This window comes from Monopterus albus, unplaced genomic scaffold (genome assembly GCF_001952655.1).
Source record: "Monopterus albus unplaced genomic scaffold, M_albus_1.0 scaffold43.1, whole genome shotgun sequence".
Taxonomy (NCBI): domain Eukaryota; kingdom Metazoa; phylum Chordata; class Actinopteri; order Synbranchiformes; family Synbranchidae; genus Monopterus; species Monopterus albus.
In genome coordinates, this window is record NW_018127923.1 from 1793759 (window position 1) to 1814680 (window position 20922).

General features: G+C 40.9%; 2 protein-coding genes across 2 annotated transcripts in view; one reads left to right on the forward strand and one right to left on the reverse strand.

The window, feature by feature from the left end:
* The window catches only part of slc18a2 (solute carrier family 18 member 2), a 41374-nt gene extending 29445 nt beyond the window's left edge, over positions 1-11929 (forward strand). Inside the window, exon 16 of the mRNA XM_020599918.1 lies at positions 11876-11929. The gene's annotated coding sequence lies outside the window, so the exon portion shown is untranslated. The remainder of the gene's footprint in view (positions 1-11875) is intronic.
* The window catches only part of pdzd8 (PDZ domain containing 8), a 47545-nt gene continuing 33927 nt past the window's right edge, over positions 7305-20922 (reverse strand). Inside the window, exons 4-5 of the mRNA XM_020599914.1 lie at positions 11889-12051; positions 7305-11710 (exon numbers count right to left, since the gene is read on the reverse strand). Coding sequence (XP_020455570.1) covers positions 9348-11710; positions 11889-12051 — 2526 coding nt within the window. The 3' untranslated portion in view covers positions 7305-9347. The remainder of the gene's footprint in view (positions 11711-11888; positions 12052-20922) is intronic.

Consider the following 20922-nt stretch of genomic DNA (forward strand, 5'->3'; position numbering starts at 1 on the left):
CACAACTGATCCCACAATGGGGGAAAGAAACCTGTGTTTCAGCCATAAGGATCTCTGAGCAACTACTCAAAAATACCTAAAGCAGGGCAATGTACAGTATTTGAGAGAGATCAGGAACAAGATATTACACATGAGCCTATTTACATTGCTGCTCAGTTGACTATTACATAGTCCCTCATCATTTCACCCATCTTATCACTGCAGTGATTTGTTGTACAGTCTGATTGCTGTGGGGAGGAATGACCTGCGGTAACGCTCCTTCTTACACTGGGGATGTAACAGTCTTGTGCTAAAGGAAATGTTCAGAGCCTCTACTGTGTGGTGCAGGGGATGGGAGGGGTTATGCATGATGGATGTTAGTTTTACCAGCATCCTTCTGTCCGCCACCTCCTCGATGGAATCCAGAGAGCAGCCCAGGACAGAACCAGCTCTCTTGACCAGCTTGTTGAGTCTTTTTCTGTCCCTGACCGTGCTACCTCCTGCCCAACCCACACCCGCGTCAAACACTGCAGATGCCACCACAGAATCATAAAATGTCTGAAGGAGTGTCCCACACACACCAAAGGACCTTAGTCTCCTCAACAAGTGGAGGCAGCTCTGGCCCTTCCTGTACAGGGCATCTGTGTTGTTGGTCCAATCCATCTTATTGTTGAGGTGGACACCCAGGTATTTAAAGGTGTCCACAATCTAAATGACTGAGCCCTGCAAGCTCACCGGCGTGAGTGATGGTGATTTCCGCCTACAATAGTCCTGTCACTCACTAATCTGTTCCCTTCTATGCTCTACACTCACTCCCTGATTCCCGTCACTTCCACTTCTCAGCTGATGTTAAGCTGCACAGAAACTCAGCACCTCCCGCAGATTTTTCATATTAAATTTCCTCCAACCTTCCTTTTATTGTTAAGCTAGTAACGTGAACGGTGTGAAGTGATGGGTTTCACTGACAGTTCTTTAACACCAGTGTGAAAGAAGAGGAAAAACTCATTATTTTTGTTCTGTTTAAAAAGAACCATGAGAGCAGCATAGTGATAAGTCTGATGTGACTCTGGCTTCATCATGTGTGCTTGTAGACTTTTTAAAACTCTTTACTAGGTCATTGCAGTGACTTGCCTGGACCCACTGAGGGAAGAAACACACAGATTGAGGCACAGGTTCCCCTCCACCGGCTTTAAGAAATATTGCATTGAAAGAGTTCAAAACTCCAGCAACATTTGTATTATAAAGTGTAACTTTAAATGTTGTCCCTCAACTGATGCAGGAGAACCAGCACTGAGATTCAGGCAGGTAGTGTGCAGGCAAGAGCAAATGCATCAGCTGTGATCAGGAGGGCTCATGTTTTTATAGTAAAGTTTAATTTGCAGCTTACAATTTTACAACACTAATTAAAAAGAGCATGTGCACTGATTTGTACCTTGGGCCAGAACAGCAGCAACAGTGGAAACAGCTGAACCCTGCATTTTGACTGACAGCTCAATGAATTTACCCACTGGAGCCCGGTGGGGTAGGTGACAACACTTCCATGAGACATTGCCACTTTTTGTGTATTTCCACCCTGAGCCATCATGAATGTTGTTGTTTACACCTGCGCTTCCTTTGTTAGGACAAGTCAAAATATCTGTTGTGGAAAGGCTGTTATGTCATGTGATGTGGGTTGTAGCATGTTGTTCAATGGTGCAGTCCTTCATCAGTACAAAGTATACCATGTACGAGAGTCGATTCCTGTTTGGTTTGGGAAGTAAGCTTATTTGCTTTTCTACATAGAGTTGGAAGAGAGGATTGACACCAGTCCCATGAGTGTATGGTAAGAAGTGTAGCTGAAGCCAGCTTATGTTAATATCATACAGACTGGAAGCAGGGTCGGACACTCTCCACCTCCAGCCCCTTCTGAAGCTCACTAACACTTTATATGTTATTGACTTACTAAACTAGCTTTTTTTCAGGGGGCTATGTGTGCGACTCTTGGCCCTTTGGGCAGAGCCAGGCTTGCTGCTTCCCCCATATTCTTTATGCTAATCTAAGCGAGGCAGCTGCTTGTTCCGGCTACATATGTACCATACAGAGTAATGTCAGTCTGAACATCATACAACCAACAAAAAATTAACTATTAGAGGATATTCTGTGCTTATAAAGTTCATCCTCCAATGAAACATATTAAAATATAAAGCATTTATTGTTTCCATCACAACTTTATTTATCTGTAACAACTATCTGTCTGTCATATCTGATGACACAGGCCTGAGTGTAACTAAAGGCCAGTACTCACCCTATACATCATGGGCTGCCTCTTGTCCTCAGAGATTAAGCGTTGCCAGGGCCAAAGGTGTTGAGCATGTCCTGCAGTCCAACTGCTCCCTTTTCTACCATGGATGTGGGAAAATAATTGACAACACGGACTCTTTTCACCAATCATTTTCTCTCTCAAGACCACCAATATTAAGACACAAGTATATAGAAAGACAGTATTTAAATCAGACGAAGATATTTGTTAAGAATATCCAGAGATGTCGTGCACGGGCCCTCGACTCCTGCCACTTCAGATGCTGTAAAAGGTTATGGCTGGTCGGGGCCTCTTGCTCTGGGGCAACATCTTTTAAAAATATCAGGGTCTTGTGGTTCATAATGAGGAAACGTCACCCACTGCTGCAGTGTTTCCCTGATGTGTTTAATTGTTTTTGAACAGCAGTGGAGGTCTATGGCACATAACCCAGGACTGATGGACACTAACAGTGAGTAGAGGCAAATCAGTGTTGGTTTTATTCTCTGGATGGGGAGTGTTTAAAGCGCTGTTAAAATAGAAAATGACCGGCCTGATCCATGAATTATATGGGCAAAATTGCAAATTGGCCATCAATCTAGACTTAGTAACCCATAATAATTTTTGCAATTTTATTATAAACAAGAGCTGAAAGTATTTATACCCTTTGCTGTGGCACTGCAAACTGTGGTCATGTGCATCCTGTGAAAGGAGCCCAGTGGTCACTCTAACCGAGCTTCAGAAGTCCTCTGCAGAGATGAGAGAACCTGCCGAAAGAGTGGCACAGTGGCTAGACAGCAGCCGCTTTGAGTAAAAGAGTTATCAGCCCACTTAGGTTTGTCAAATAGCATTTTCTCTGCTCTGCTGAGACAACAACTGGGAAGAACTGAACACCTGGCTAACGCCACCCCTACAATGAAGCATGGTGGTGGCAACATCAGTGCAATGGGAGACTTCTCAGCAGCAGCAACAGGAAGACTGGCGAGACCTGAGGGAAGGGCGAATGTAGAGACCAGACGATGGCAGACCGCAAAGAATGGGATAAACTGCCCAAATCTCGGCGTGTTATGCTTGTAGACAGTCACCCCTCCAAGCTGTAACCATCACCAAAGGGGCTTCTACAAAGTACTGTACTAAGGGTCTGAATACCTTTGGAAATGAGAGATTTCCATTTGTTTTTGAACAAATTTTCACTCTGTCATCATAGTTTATTTACTGTAGATTAACGGGCCATTTTTACCATTTAAAATTAAATTTACAACACAAAAAAGTGCAAAAAGTGAAGTAGACCCTGACCCTGTGTCCTAGTTGTGATACCACAGCACAACCCTGCACTACAGTAGCTATTGTGAAGTAGTTACTAAAACATACAGCTTTGGGACATAATGTTACTCAATCCTGTTGCTGAGTAAGAAAGAAAAATATCCAACATCATCTACTTAAGATTTTTCTTTTAGTGGGTTCTGTGTCTGGTTTTCCTACTAGACTAATATATTAGCAGCTGAAAAAGGAGGGGGGGCGACTATGGTTGAATGTCATGGATAACAGAGGAACCGGTGGCTACAATGTGCGGTAGGCACACTGATAACGCTTTCTGCATGCTGTTGTTTTTTGTATGCAAACATTTTTCATTGTTTAGATCAAAATCAAGATCAAAGATTTTTATTGTCAGTTCACTATATGTGCAGGACATACAGAAAAATTTAAATACAGTTTCTCTCTTACCTAATATTGAATGCCCATACCATTTAAGGAACTAAAATAGAATAAAAGTAGAATAAACATAGCTTAACTAAAATACAAAGGGTTCACATTCTAATAATATGTTCTGTTATTATATATAATCCATTCACAGTAAACCCCAGGAAGATGTTTGGTGACAAAATGAGAGTTACTTGCAGCTCAGTAGTGAAATACTGTGAAATTTCTCGGCTATATTTTATTATATTTTGTTTTAAGTTTTTTTCTTGCTAGCTAGTTAATATTTTTAGAATGTATGGATAAACAGAATGTTATCTTTTGCCTCTGGTGCAGTTCTGCTTTTCAATAATGCTTGAAACTACAACGTAACATGTTCTTGTACTTCAGTGGGCCAGTGTTTTGGACTCCTGTGATGTCCCTTGTGTTTATAATATTCTGTAATGTTCACAATGGCGTGTCACATGTAATGGTGTTTGATTTCCTCATAAACTTGGTGATGAGCTGTGAAAAGCTGTAGGCTACTGGACTCTGTTGGACTGTAGTGGAGTGCTGAAATGATATCTTAATTATACCAAACCAACTGTCAGTGGACTGGCTGGCCTGAGCCGGCACTAGCAAACCAAACTCTGTCTCTAAAGAGTCATTTTTGAGTCACCTGTGGACATGAATGCTTCTTGTTATTTTATTAACACACTCTATTGCAAACATATGTCATTGGCTAGATGCTATCTCTTTTATTTCTTTTTAATAAATGTGGTATGCACAGAAAAAGCAGTTCTCTCTGAAAAAACAAAAGAATTTTCAGCACCATTACTTTTGGGTGCATTTTAAACAATGAGCATTTAGAGCACTGGTGGGGTTACTCTAAACATTACTTCCCATTATTGACATGACAGTTGGCAGTAAACAGAGTAGTAACATGTATAGGTAGCACTAAAATAACAGACAGATAGGAAAGAGCATGTTTTTAAGTTTAGCAACTGAAATACACGGAATTGCCTGCACTGAATGGTGGAAGACAGCAGAATGAGTCGCCAAGATGAGAAAATATAGGAGCACACAGGCTGTAATCAGCCTGTCCATCTCAACACTGGGCTTCAATTACTTTGCAGATGCTCACACTTCTGTGTGCGCTAAAAGCCCAGACAACTGTGGGTCTTACAGCACTGCTGCTACAGGACAGCCTAGCCACATACGATATGATGTCATATTGCTTTTTTGGGAAGGGACACCTCTGCAGGGCCAAATGATCCTGTACTCACACATGTAAAGGGAAAAAAATCAACTGCAGTTTCTTGAGCTGCAGAAGTGCAGTGTTGTACCGTCAGGGTCCCTGCACGGACGACAGTAGTTAGTAGATGGTATTCGTTACTGTCCCAACTTCATACCCGGTGAATTCAAACCACATGCTAACAAATATACTTTAGCTGGTCATGTGCTAGGCTACATTTCTCTTAAAATCCTACTGAAAGTGGTCTCAGTTTCAAGAGTGGTTTTCCACTGATTCAGCTTTGCACTCATGCATTACTGTCAGACTCATGATGGACAGTTAAAAAGAATCCAAATCAGCAGAGTTACAAAGGACACGGAGTCTGAAATCACTCTGACTCACTACTCAACAAATAAGGGACATTCAGTGAGCAGAAAATTCAGACTTCAGACACTAATCATCATCATCGCCAACAGCTGCAAAACTGCTCAACGGCATTTTTAGACTATTAAAATGCTACCTAGGTGACGTGTAATCATCATGCTAACACTTATGGTTTAATCTTAATTTTACTGGATTAATTTACATTAAAGTTCTGATGAGCTGGGACTCTCATACAAGACTTAACTAATTAAACAATACTCATGTAATAGACAACCTTCCTAAATCATAAGCAGTCTTGTGAGAACTATCTGTAATAAAACATGGCATCCAGCACCACCGACCATACATTTATTCTAACAGAATTAATATCAATCAATAATTCAAATCTCCAACTAATAACATCCAAATCTATCCAATAAACAAAACAAACAAAAAACTAATGCTTCTATATAAATGTAATGTTACTGGATCCAGTTTGTAAACCAATCAGCTCTTAGATTGGGTGACAGCCACTTGTTTTCCATCATTCCCTGAGGTCTTGAAATTGGCGAGAGAAACCGCAACCACCTTGATCTCATGAGGTTATCGTTGACTGCTGTACATTTGCATGATGTCAGAGTACGTTGGGATCAGACTGATCTAACCAGCATGATTTGTGCAGCGATCACCTGGCTCTTCTTGACCACACCTACTAGCCATTCACAGACCCACTAGGTGTCTTTCTCAAGGTGGACGTGCACACATGACCTTTTTGAATTTCATAATTGCAACCTGTGGACATTTTATGGGAGTGGCTGACATTAAGAAAAATAGTGAATAGCAGTTTTATTCATTAAATGTGAACTATACAGCTAAAAAACCTCTAGCAAAATTTTCTGGAGGTTTCAGCTGCAGCTCTTGGTCCCCCTTAGCATGTGACATTTAATTAGTTGTCTTCAGTCATCAGTGAGAACGTTCTGCTGAAGAAAACCTTGTGATACAGGCAAAAGCTCTGTATAAAGAACTAGTAGGCAGATTTTTGTTTTTGCAGCTGTCCGTTCAGTGCAATGCACAATCACTTTGTCCTGCTTACACAATTAGCTATGTTTTTTCTTCTTTTTTTTTTTTAGGAGCAAGATATGTTTGTACACAACATGTTGGTATACATGCACGTTGTCTATAGTTAACTCATTAACTGGTCCACATACAGTTACAGTCAAAAGTTTGGACACACTTTCCCATTCAGTTCAATGGGAAAGCGTGTCCAAACTTTTGACTAGAAGTGTATGTAATTAAAGAATTTGAATTTAACCTGTCAAAAAAAAAAAAAAAAAAATGATGTTGATTATGAGGTCGCTGTTGCCAACCTTTTAACTTTTGCTCTCAGGCCACTTTATTAGGTACACTTGTACAATTGTATGCACTTTAATGCAACACCTCCACCTTAACATTTGTGTTTATGAAGCTCAAAATGTTTCAATTTTTGGCAAGATTGTCATAAATGAATAAATTCAGTGATATGTTTATTACCTGAGGTCATAGTTAAATGTGGTGTCGTACTGGGCTACATTATATTCAGAAGTGTTCCTAATATTCTGACCCTCTCGTGTATGTAGTTGGGGTGGACAAAACATCGACAGGTGTAACTAATAAAGTGGCTGGTGAGTGTATATTATTTGTCTAGTGTTAGTCATGTATTAAATGTTTGCATCTGGATTAGAGTGTAAAGAACCTGACGTTCTTCTGTGTGAGCTGATTAAACCATGAAACAGTGAATTCATTTAGCTGGTTTATTTAGGTTATGTACAATAAAGCCTCACATGAGCCTTTTCAAAAACTGTAGCCTACAGAGTCCCTCACATACATAAAAAGAAACAAACACCTTTTTTGACCTGTTAAAAGCCATGGTGGGCAGGTGTAAGTGCAGTTTCAAAAATTCAAGCTGGGGGATGGGTGGCAGAAGCGTGTGATTATGAGATCGGTGGAAGAGGAAACTAACAGCAGCAGCATCACAAGCCATAAGAGGGGTTTACAGAGTGATCACCTCCTCTCAGGTTGTCACTGGTCCCCCAAACCCCTCAGGTGACCTTATCAGACAGAGGAGCACACAGACTACACATTTTAAAGATAAAGAAAAAACAGGCATGGGGTTCCATTCCTGGTTATCAGTGTTATGATTTCCTGCAAAAATATTGCACAACTATGGCAGCCAATAAGCAAATATCTACATGAGCAACACATCTATGAGACAGAAAAGAACAGGAAATGTGCCCTTACTTCCACGAAGTCTGGCTGATTTCTCCTCTTATCAAATTAGCCTGGACGAGTCCTTCTGGAGCTGTACTACATTATTGGACAAATCTGCTACTAACTCTTACTCAGCGGGTGTTCAGTGCATTTTGGGTGATGTCTTATTTTCTTATTGGCTGAATGTTACATTTGGTTGGTCATTGTACATTAAGCAAAACAAATCTAAAGCTGTCTCAGGAAAAGTCAGTCCCACAGGAGCCCTAAAGTGGTTTCCAGTCCCTGGGATGTGGACCAGTACTGGGCTACATGTCTAATGTTTTGTGAAGAAACAATGTGATTCTGCAAAAAATAATAATTCTACGTACTAATACAGAATGTTAAGACTCTCCATCCATCCATCCATTATCTATACTTCGTACGCTGTAGAGGATCACAAGGGAACTGGAGTTGACCCCAGCTGACACTGGGCGAGGGGCGGGGTTATTTTAGACTATTATATGCTATTTTGCAGCTTTGAACTTGGTGCATTTTTACACACACACACACACACACAGATTGATCAATTATATAACTGCTGGAGAACATGTTACATGCTTGTAACATTATAAGACATAAGACCTTCATTCATTCAGATATCAATCACAGAAGTCAATTACATGTCTTTCTCACACTGCACTCATGAAGGTTTTGACAAGATATGTGCCTTATTTGAGTTTTAGAAATTGGAGGGGTGTGCTGAACAGATGGTAACGTAGCAAGACAAAAACAAAACAAAACAAAAATACCTTTAAAAATGGAAGAAAAAACCCAAAACAAAACAATGGATCCCAGGATAATTACATTCTTACATCCAAGGAAAAAAGTATGGTTCACATAATGAAATGTTTGGCTTAGCCAGTACAAACAAATAAGACAGAGGTACACTGCATCAGATTCCACTCAAAATTAATTATGTAACAGCTTAAATCTCAAAGAGCTTTATGAGCAGGGTAAGTAACTTCTAAAATACAAAAATGTTACATAAAAAGGCTAAAAACAAAACATATGTACTGTAGGACTGTTTACAGGGTCCATAGACAAATACCATGACTGTCTAAACCTGCTTTTCCTTAGTAGCGCTGACACTGGTATAGACTCAAACATCACACTCATTTGAACTTGCTACTTGCAGCAAACAAATAATTATTTTTCTTCATTAAAAATTAACATGATTCAGAATTGTAGACCACAGAAATATATGCATTTTCTAAAGTCTTCATGTCAACGCACTTACAGACTAGAAGAAAACTAATTAAATGCTTTCAATGACATTTTGAAGCCACAGAAAAACAAAAGGGCAGATAATAGTACCTGGATGGAAACAGCATCACACTGTGCAAATCAAGACATCAGCGATGGGTGTAGCATGTGGAAATTTCTTTAACCATCCCTTCTTTTTCATGTAAAAAGGAAGTGAATCATACTCTGTACCTCAAAATCCCGAGTGTTTTAAATGGACAAGGGAAATGCCTGAATCTCAAAACAGACATAATTTTGCTGGGAGGCCCAAAGCACTGGGCCGAGTCTTATTTAGTGGAGTGCTTCCACACAGATCTGCTCTTCAGTAACATCATCCATCATTTGCACATCTACAGGGCTGCATGTGTCACTGTCATAGACCTCTGTCCCCATCAGGGCCTCTTCCTCCAGACCTTCACCTTTGCCTTTAAAACCTTGCTGCTCTGAAGGAGAGGTGCTCTCCACTGACTCCAGGTCCTCAATACCTGCCCGGTAATGGATCATTAGCAAGGTGAGGGCCTGGAGTCTCTCCCCAGACTTGGCCAGGGCAGTACTAATTAGAACCTTGCGCCGTGCATCTGTGGTCTCCCTCTCCTCCAGCATAAGGGCATTGTTGTGCTCTAGCTCTTGATCAATTTCCTGCTGTAACTTGTCCAGCATCAACTCCAGCTTCTGAAAGCGCTCATCTGTAGGCAGCCCCCGGTACAGGTCACGGCCTATCTCCTTTACAGCAATGAACACGCTGTCATCCAACCCACCCTCCTTGCGTACAAGTTTACCACTTCCACCACTGCTGGTGGGCTGCTTTGAGGGGCTGGCACCACTGGTGTATGTCTCAGTATCACTGCTCTCATTGTCTGAAGTGTTGGGGGTTTGTTTAGGTGAGGGTTCCACCACTCCAGGAACCACATCAGCCACCTGCTCAACTAGCCGGGTCTTGGGCACCTGGCGAAGGTTAAGCAGACGGGAGCTGGTATTTATGATATGCCGCGTTAAGCCAGTGGTGGCCCGGTTTATGGTGGACTTGGCTTCAGGGTCAGCTCCACGACGTTCAGTTACTTCGACACAGAAGGGATTTTCAGCAAGGCACTTGTCCTGGCACTTCTTGTGGCAAACATAGCTGCAGAACATGCACTGAGATGCTGCCTTTGTCCAAACCTTCTTCTTGCAGTAGTCACACCAGGTGGGGTTCTGGAACTGAGTGTCCTGGAAGTTGTGACGGATGTCCGCTGACGTAATGACACTGTAAGGCAAGTCATCATGCGGTGCTGAGGTGACATGCTCCTTCTCCCTTTCCCTTAGATCTTTGTCAAGGAGATTGCCCTCCCTCTCCCTTTCTGCCAGCCCCCCTGGATACTCAAACTCCCCCTCAGTTAAGTAGCAGAAGTTCAGAGTAACATCACCATAACACAGCTTCTCATTGAATCCCTTGTGAGTGCTGAGGCTACGAAGTGCAGTGCGACTGACATTAGCTCTAGGCTCTGGAGGGCCCAACCTAAAGGTGCTCTGGTACTCAGCTGAAGATGTGGCCATACATTCCAGGGACACATGCTCCAGCTGTATACTAGCATGACCCAGGCATAGCAAACTTCCCGGCTTAAAGGGGTCCCTGCACCACAGGGCCACATTAAGGTACTTATGGTTGCTCTCCACCTCAAACATCACAGAGGCCTTGGGCCAGCGAGCTGTCTGGTTACGAAACATGGTTTCTGGGGATTTCCATAAAAAATGTTCCTCTAGACTGTCCCGTGTGCTGCAGGAGCTCTCTGAAGCTTTGTCCTTTGCTTGATCAACCTTGCAGCTGCTAGTAATTGTGGAAAGGACTGGTGGCTCATCACGGGCCTCTGCTGGCCTGGTAGACTGCTTCACCTCAGACTGTTTGACACACGTTTTTTCAGGGCCAGCCTTGTCCTCATTGGCACCAGCAAGAAGAACTTTTTCTGGAGATTTTTCAAAAGTGCTGATGGTGGTAGTCACAATAGGAGCAACAGTAGAATTAGTATTTGTAACAGAATCAACACCTTCCAAAAGACTGGTTTCTGAGGAGGCTGATGTCAACCTTATCTGAGGTCTTGGCGGCACCGGAGGGCGAGAGGGAGGAGGTGGGGGAGGAACAGTGGGGCGCTGGAGACTATCCACTGGATAACCACTGGTCTTATGTGGTGAGGGCTTTGGTGATTCTTTGGGCTGAGGCTTTAGTGGTGACTGGAGACCCACCAGGTTTAACTTCCGGTTGAGGATGGGTGATATGGTACCAAGGGGCTTTGAGGCCAAGTTGGCCACAGTCCTTTTGGGGCTTTGGTTTACAGCAAGTAAGAAATCCTCCTTAGTTTCACCGGTATTCATGGTACTGTTGTTAGGGCCACTACTCTGGCTAGGTCTAGAGTCCACAATCAGCTCTTCAAACTCAGAGTCCATGTCTTTGCTATCGGATATGTCAGAAAGGGTGGTGATGGGGGCTGGGTCTTCCTCATAACCCCCTGGCTGGGGAATAAAACCAGTTTCTTCTAGCTGCCCCAACCCTTCCTGAAGAGTTCCCATACTTCCCAAAGAGGGAGACTGATGGCGAACCGGTCTCTCATAAAATATGACCACCCTATCTCCAGCCTGCCTCAGCAGTTTGGGCACTTGAACTGAGGATGTCACTTTGATACCTGTCATTGGGAACAAGAACAGGAAATAGGTTTTCAGTCAGAACTGAATGAGTTTCAAAAGTTTAAGTTTTTATGCAATATTACACAACTCAGAGGCCTTACAAATAATTGTCTTATATTAGGCAATTAAAATTTTGACATTCTCCTGATTAATAATGTGTGCAGGGACGTGTCAGACCTCCAATGGCGATAAGACGATCACCCCTCTGCAGATCTGCCAAAGCTGCAGGGGAGTTGGGTGTGACCGTCTCAATGCTGACGTGGACTACATCACCCTCGATGGCAGGAACATGCCTGAATGTCATCCCCACACTGCCACATGGCCCCTTGATTACCTCCGTCTGATGCATACATGTAATAAAAAATAAATAAATCCATCAAAAAGCAGAGCATTGATGACATTCATTGAATTAGAGGTTACAGGCCACATGCTCTGTTTATTATTGTATGCTTAATGTATTTATTTGTGTACTGGTAGTAATGTAGTGCACAAGAATATAATTTATGATAAATGGTAAGATCTTCCTTTTCTCTCAAAATGTATGAACAACTCTACTACTACAAAATAGGTCTGAAACATTAGGTTAGAGTATAGAGTCTTGAAAAACAACCTTGGTTTTTCTTAAGGTGTGTGTGTTTGGAAGAAGATTTTGAAAAGATGGTTGTAAAGGTGGTTGCAACATTCTGTGATTTGTATTTATAGCTAATTATATTTCTCTTGGCAAGAGTAAATATTGAATCTTCAACAAGTATTCTAACATGATTAGGTAATGTGTTATAAACTTTGTATCTATGGTGATCTAAAAATGATCAGAAATGTTTAGTGAATGAAGTATAAAATACTGGTGATGGCGGTGCAGCATATGTTAATTTTTGATCATAAATTAGTTGCATTATTAACAATTGTATAAAATGTACTTGTTTAAGGTGTTTTTCAAAAGTTTTGCATGCATATCAACACATCTGGGTGAGAAGTACATCAACTGTAATGTCTGTTAAATTATTGTTGTACATTATCCTAACACCATCCATGTTCAATAAAAAGAAATTAACTAGGAAAGACATATTCTTACAGAAAGCCAGGAAGGCGCAGAGTTTCTTTATTGACACACTGAGAACAGATATGTTTCAAGGTCAAAATTTAAATAGAAAATAAGCTGATATTCTATGAGTGGATCCCCCCTTGTGTTTGTCATGTACACATGACTGCAAGCTAGTAAACATGGATGTAAATAATGCTGGGTATGAAATAATTAAAAAAAGCCTCTGCAAATGTTTTATGTTTAAGAAATTCCCTCAAGAAGTTCCTGACATATCTGCATTCACAATAATCTCCAGCCATGGCTACCGCCGGCAAGGAGGCATAAAAATGCTTCAAGTGCATCATTGATATCTGCCTCCAGCACTTTGACAAGAGTCTCAAACTGAACGTGGTAATTCTGTGGGAGAGGAGAGAGCTGCAATTAAACCTCCACCCGCAGCTGCCTTGATAACAGCCACTGTGCACAATCTAAGATACTTTTCCCACAACACACCTGTTATGATAGAGGTGGCCAGCTCAGTGCCTGACAGGTCGTCTGTCAAATAACAGCAGATGTACAGAAGCAAGACATTCGCACCTCCTATGCTGATGATCAACAGGGTACATAAAGCCATGCAATTTTAACAGTGGAGACTGCCAGCTTATCAGAGACATATAAGCTGCGATTCTTCTAGGTAAACAGAAAGAACTACATTAGGTGTAGGAGGAGGAAAAGAAAGGATGAAGATACAGGTGTCCTGGACTAAAAAAAAAAAAGGAGGACTGACATAATGTTCGTAGACGGAGACGGATGACTGTAATTTTCCCTGCTGTTATCTGTTACGGTTCTGGTGGAAGGCAGTGATTGAGTTACAGTTGGCCTCGAATAAGCACACGATCTAAGCTGGAAAGGCAAGACTGGTGGTTGGATGTGCGGGTACTTCACTGAAGGCTGAGGGGCGGCCCTGACCCATTCTCAGTATAGCTTAGTTAAGTAGAACAACCAAGGCGATGTCAACGCAAAGAATGTCAGTCATCTGTTGTACAGTCTGTCTTCCCAAACTCTTCCTTCAGTTTGATGTTAAAGGAACCATCCTAAGCTTGGCTTGGATAAAGGAAATTCAAAACCAGCCTATTTTCTTCAACCTATGTTGCAGAAGTGACGGAGAAGCGCAGAAGCTACAGGAAAAGTAAAACAGTACAGAAGAGAAAGGGGTTCACTTTCAAACTCTGTTCAAGATTGAAATGCACTGAAGCACCTGTCCATGGACCTACAAGGACACAAGGAGGCTGTATGGGGATTTCAAATGGCCATCACTCAATAGGACCTGCATGGATAAGAACATACTGAAGGCATTTCTATGGCAACAAGCAGATGCCAAAGAGGAAGAAAAACAAATGGAGACATGAATGAAATAAAAGCCTCAGGAGTTTAGGATAACATCCAAACAAAAGACTGAAAATCACATAAGAAAGACAACTTTGACCCATTCTCTCTCCTTTTCTTTTCCATCACTTCTGTTCTTAACTCTACACTGGCTACCAGTTAACCATAGAATAGTTTTGACAGTTTTAATAATGTTAAATTGCTACTGCTAGTTTATAAATCACTCAGTGATCACATTGAAGAATACGAACCCAGCAGGCCCATGGGAGTTTTAGGAAGCAGTCAGATGGTAGCCACTATGCTTAGCATTGGCTATCGGGGGGGGGGGGGCGTAATGTTTTTATTATACATTTTATACTGTCATGAAAATAATGACAATACAAGTTGTCAAGTAGAGATAAGAACTGTACATTTTAGTTTTCCATTTTAAAAACTGTGGAGGATATTCATTTATTTGTTTTGATTTTAATGTGAAACATAACAAATCAGTCAAAGTCATCAGCACAATGGCTGATTGTCTATATGTAACTGTGTGTATACAGCTGCACTGCTGGCTGTAATGCAGTCACTGTGCCTTCAATAGATTTTCACAGGAAAGCACGAGTCCATTCTGTTGAAGTGCAAATAGTGGCAATCTCACTTTTCCACACACTCATGCCACCAATATATGCACAGTCACAGACCCTCATATTTACCTGTCAGTGCGCACAGTGATAAGATAGCGCTCACCAAGAGCAACACTACCTTCACAGATATAAAACCAGAGGTTTGCTCCTTTTTCCTGGGTCTTACAGTTTCATATTCACTATACTGTCTAAGCCTAAAGAGAGCAACGTGCTTGTCATGCCCAACTATACAAAATTACTGCAATTCCCATCCTGTGCTTTCTATTCATACCTTTGCCCACATTTTGTATCAGTAAAATAATTTTCCTAGAAATTGCTTAAAGTTAAAGCCACATTACTATATCAATAGCAATATTTTTAGTACAAGTTCACATAGGCTACTTACATTTGAGTATCTGGTGATACAGAGGTCCAATACAAATACTTAATAATAATGCGCTGTTTCTGCCATAAAGGTTACACCACAAAAAGTGCACCGATTTCAGAGACACTTTATTTGAATGAGATTTATGTTCTGATTATGAGTAAATAAAATATAGGGAAGCTGTCCAAATTACAGTAGCTTAAAAATTTTGGTGTAAATTCCAATTAATATAATGTGGAACTATCGCTCCCTGTCACTTACCAAGACAGATCTAAAAATCATTAAAGCTCTAGTCACTCCAATATTTATCCACCCAGATCAAATAGGTTTAAAACAGGGTAGTTCAGATAACATCCATAACTGGACCGGTCTTGCACAGCAAAAAAACCCCCACAATTGTATCATTAGATGCAGAAACAGCATCGCACAAAGTTAACTAGATATGGTTTTGAAGAGTTGTTCATCCACCGGGTTAGAACACTATGGGGCCACAATAGGCACAAATGGGATCACCTCAAAAAGTTTCACTTTGCAATGGGGAACCAGACAAGGATGCCCACTTTCACCATCTCCATTTGCAATCTTCACTGGAGGCCATCATACTGGACAAAAAAAAAAAGAACAACTAACAAATACACACAAAAAAATAAAGGGAGTCCTATGAGGAGCCAGTAACAAATGTCAGACTGAACAATTAGGTTTTAGCTGTAAAAAAAAAAAGGCACTAGAACTAATGTGTCAAGAAAGAAGCAGGATAACTGGATCTTAATGACTGGGGTTAGTCAGTGATTAACACCCCAAACCAGACTACAGTATAGTTCTTTTATTAATCTGTCTGCAACATTGATAACAATTTGGTTGTTAACGTACTCTAGTTAATTTTACAATTCTTCATTTCAGGCATGCTTTTTTCATGGAGGGAGAAAAGCAAATGTGCAAATCCAAACAAAATCCAAACATTATTTTAAAAAAGTCCTTTCTTCACCGATTTTCCTGAAAGTACTGTAGCTGTTTGATGCTTTTTCAGACTGCAGAGTTTTAACTGCTGTGTAGGGGAGCTTTCTCTCAGGGCTGAGCAGCAGTTACTAGACTAACCTTGTTAACATTGACTAAGACAACAAGCAGCTCTCGGTTCCTTGTCTCTAGGAAAAACACAGAACATAGCAACCCCAAAATGGCCAGATGTAAATCGAGCAATTTACCATCTATTTCAGCAAATCCAGCCTCTTTTATCTGCACAGCCACAGAGAACAAATGAAAGGTTAATACGTTCAGATGGCAGCTGTCATTAAAGTTCTGTCCTTCATGTTCAGGACAGGAACCCAGACAAGTCTTCCTTTGATCTCCTCAACAAACCATTCACTGTAATAGACACATTTCCATTACACTATGACATATCATGGGGTGCCTCGCACAAATAAGCTTGAAGAAACTGCTTTTTCCCATCTTTTTATCAAAGATCAAATGCAAAGTTCTGCAACTCCTCAAAAATGGACAAGTTTAAATGTTTTATCTGTGCACACAATGTACAGTAACTTTATCTTTGTAAATTACATGGCAGAGCTGTTGTGTATATAGGGCTGGATAATATGGCCCAAATAACATTTTGGTGGTTTTATTCTGAATAAAATATGTGAAAATACCTGTATATTTAGATTTGTGATAACAGATTGATAATAGATTTTCTTATGGTCATTAAGCATGTTACTGTAAGTGGCTCTTACTGCAACCAGTCTTTTAATTAGCATGTAAGGTCTGGCATCTATTTTTTAGGGATGCGACGATACACTTACCTCCCCAGACAAATCATACACAATAATGGGTTCATGAGAATGAGATGAGATTTTTAACACTGCGTTTAAGAAATCAATGATGAAATATATGACTGGAAAAATAGTCTTTTAATCCACTGAAAGTCACAAAACGCAAAACAATGCAGGTGCATTTTGAAATGTTTTAACTAATCATCTCTAAATTGCCCATAGGAGTGAGTGTATGTGGTTGTCTGTCTCTAAATGTCAGCCCTGTGGTAGACTGGCGACCTGTCCAGGGTGGACCCCACCTCTCGCCCAGTGTCAGCTGGGATTGGCTCCAGCCCCCCCCCCATGACCCTGTTCAGGGTAAGCAGTATAGATAATGGATGGATGGATCTTGGAATGACTGTCACTTCAGTTCTACTTTCTGAGTTTGATTATATGCAGTAAAAGACATTATACAAGCACAGTCAAAGGTTTTGCCACAAAATCAGCTAGCTGGCTTCTCTTCTGTATGATTTCACAGGAGTCACTTCAGACCTTGAAACTGTGCATGAACTATGCATGAGCTTCAGCTTCTAAGTGAAGCTGCATGTGACCTTCTATGCTATTTTCAACCTCACTGCATTGCATCGAAAAGTGGCATCATCTGGCAAAGGCTCTGTGTTGACCAATCACATACAGGGGACGATGGGGATGTGGACACCCATGGGAAGAAGACACTTTTGTTTACCTCATTAGCATGAGCATTCACTGCTATTCCTTGTTGAATTTGGGCCACAGTTAATGCACCATAACAACATGTCATGCAATTTCATTAGTTCTGGATGTTCCACAGTGTTATCATCTATCAATGCTGACACACTGGTGGTAGAATTGATGCTAAGATAGAGTAGGCTACGTTAGCTGCATAGCTAACCAAAACACAAAGGAAACTCCCGGGCTGGAAATGTGAATGAAGCCACTCACTTCAACTCATCGGAACATGGCCATATTACGCTTACAGCACTCCTCCTTCAACCCCTCAGCCCCCAACCAACGCAGCCCCATGTGTTGAAGCACATGTGGTGAACATATGGTCACACTCATCACACTGGCCTGATTCTGTTATGTACAGATATCGCGAGACAGCCTTTGCCTTGACAACATTGCTTCCGTTATTGGTGGTTATAGCAACTAGTCCCTTTTGGTCAAGCTTCCTGTTTGTAAGGGCATCCTGCGGGGCTTCAACTACAAGCTCAGTGGGATCTTGGGGAAGATACTGTAGCTGGTTTAAATAGGTTATGCAGTTTTTGTCTCAGTGAATTGTGCTGTCAAACTTGTAGACAAGTATATGGCTTGCATGTCCTGCTTGACCTTTTGTCAGCGCAAAGTTTGCACTTCTTTTCGTAAGGCACACCAGCACGCTATCTTTCAGGGCACCTGACCTTTCAGGCAGTGAGGCCCTGGTGTGCCAGGGTTGCTGCAGCTGCACACAGTTTAACACAGTCTCTGTATTGCAGTTTATGGTGTTGCTGTAAATGGTGGAAGACATTTGAAGAGATTGTTTTACAAACCAAGGCTTCTTCAGTAGCATAGACCGGGGTTGTGTCTCCCATGTTGCAAGCAATGTTCTGAGCAAGAGTGGAGCAGGGCATGCAGAGGGGATGTGGGGGCGGGGTTTCACAGAGTGAGTGAAAAATTGGGTTAGGTAAACTCATCAATATCAACATAAACAGTATCGTCTCATCCTACATCTCACTTGAAATTACATTGATAAACCTTACAAAATCGATATACCGCCCAGGCCCATGTGTTTGTGTGTATGTAACAAGTCGAAAACGGATCTAGAAAACTGACTTATGAACAAAATCCATGAAAAGCAACAATAAATGCATTCTAAAGAGCCTAAAGAACATACACGTCTGAGTCCAACACTTACTGAACTGTATCGTATTCATCTGTGTCACAGACCTCTACTGCAGTTCAAAAACTAAGACACATCAATGACCCACGCTGCTTAACTAGGTGGCATGTTCCTTTGTTACTAGAAATACTCACTAGAGCACCAAAAGTGGACTGATCCAGCACTGAACATAGTCCCCAACAAATGTACCATTTCTCCCTGTTAAACAGTTCTTAAATTAGAGGCTTTAAAAAAAAATTTAACTATATATTTGTGAGTTGTTTCATTAAAAGAATATGGTCAGTCACTTTCTATATTAATAATATTTTCAGCAATACTCATACATAGACTAACACCAACAATTAATTGCCTCTAATCACATCAATCTAATGTCTGTAAGCCATGGATTATCTTATTCATCTGTGCCATAGATCTCCATTTAGTTCAAAAATGATTAAAAACATCAGTGAAACACTACTGGGTGACATGTTTCTTCACTACTTAACACGAAGTTGAATAGAAAAAAAATATCAGTTGACTAAGAGCTAAAAGCAGTTGAATGGTCATTGGAAGAGTAAGACATGACAGTGGCAGGAACACCAGTGGAAGAATAAGAGATAATCAAGATCAAGATCATTGTCAGTTCACTATATGTGCAGGACATACAGAAAATCAAAATACCTTTTCTCTCTCACCTAGTATTGAATGCCATACCATTTAGGAAACTAAAACAGAGTAAAAATGGACTAAAAAGAATAATTAGGATGAAGCTAAACAGTACAACCTAATAGGCTTTGACTCAAACCATGTAATATAATGCAGTTTGTACTGTTATCATTATTTATCCACTAACATGACAAACTGTGCTAGTTTGTTTGTTTATTTGGTAGCGTGCATTAACAGCCCTTCTGTATTTTACAGTTGTTAAATAAATGTGGCGCTGTAATGAGTAAACCTTTTGCTCTGAAATGTAGACTGTGAAGTATAAAGTAGCATAGAAAAATTAAATGCATTAAAACTATTGATTACAAATTAAATGTGTAGGTGACCTAATTGAATTTTATTCAACTTTTACTGATTGTTAGTTTACTGGTCTTTGTTAGGTTTTAAGAAAACTGTACGTTTTAAAATTCTAATGCAATATGTTGATTGTTAATTTGCCCATGTACCTCATTCATACTGCATATTGAATGATTAAAGTGATGTATTCCTCAAAAACCAAGAACATTAAATGGGCCCCTAAAATTTTGTACATGCACAATATTTTTTTTTAAGTAAGCATAGAGCCTTGAGTCTTACTTATAAAAATGCACATATCGTATATTTGAGTAGAATGTGTTATACTGGACTCCATGGGATGTGTCACCAGGAGGTTATGTGTATACTGATACAAGTCTACAGGGAGAGCTGGTTAGCTGCAGGCTAATCTGAAACCCTGGCTTGATCAATAGCTTAGGTGAAGCAGCATCTCCTGTTGCTTGGCTGAATATCCCTCTGCTCTCCAGCAGATCTGGGAGGGTGCATGTGAAATGGAGAGGTGGGGGTTGAGCAAATCCTTTTCTCTGTCACTGCACTGCTTGGTAATTTAATCTAATACCACATGTCAGATCGATTTGTGTATGGTTATAGGGCACAAGTCGCTGCGAGGCAAGTGTGCAACAATTCCCTGTCACGTCCTGTTGGTGGTGGGGGTTGGGTAGGCAAAAGGGTGGGGTGCACGGCCAGCAGCTGCTCAGGTGTTTACGTAGGCACTTGGGCTGGTTAACAATGACGCATATTCTGTAGTACATGTTCTCTGACACAATATCACAGGCAGGTTAAGTTCCAGCAAGCTCTGGAACATTTCAAGTGCCTTTCATTTTAAACTATGTCACCCACAGCAGCGTATAACCTTGGATGAAATAAACCCATTAGCATCTCTGGTCACTGCTCCATCCAAAGTGATGCAATAAAAAATTGTACATCTGGTGAGTGCTCCAGAATAAATAAAATAAAATATATAGGAATTCATACTGGCCATATTATAAACAATATAGTATTTCTGATCATTTAAAAATAATACGTGTGCAGAGGTGAGTGTGGAGCTGGGCACTACTTCCCTCTCCAGCCTCCAGCTCTCTTTTATCATTTGTCATTCAACTATTTCTGGTACTTCTCATGTTAACAACAGAGTGA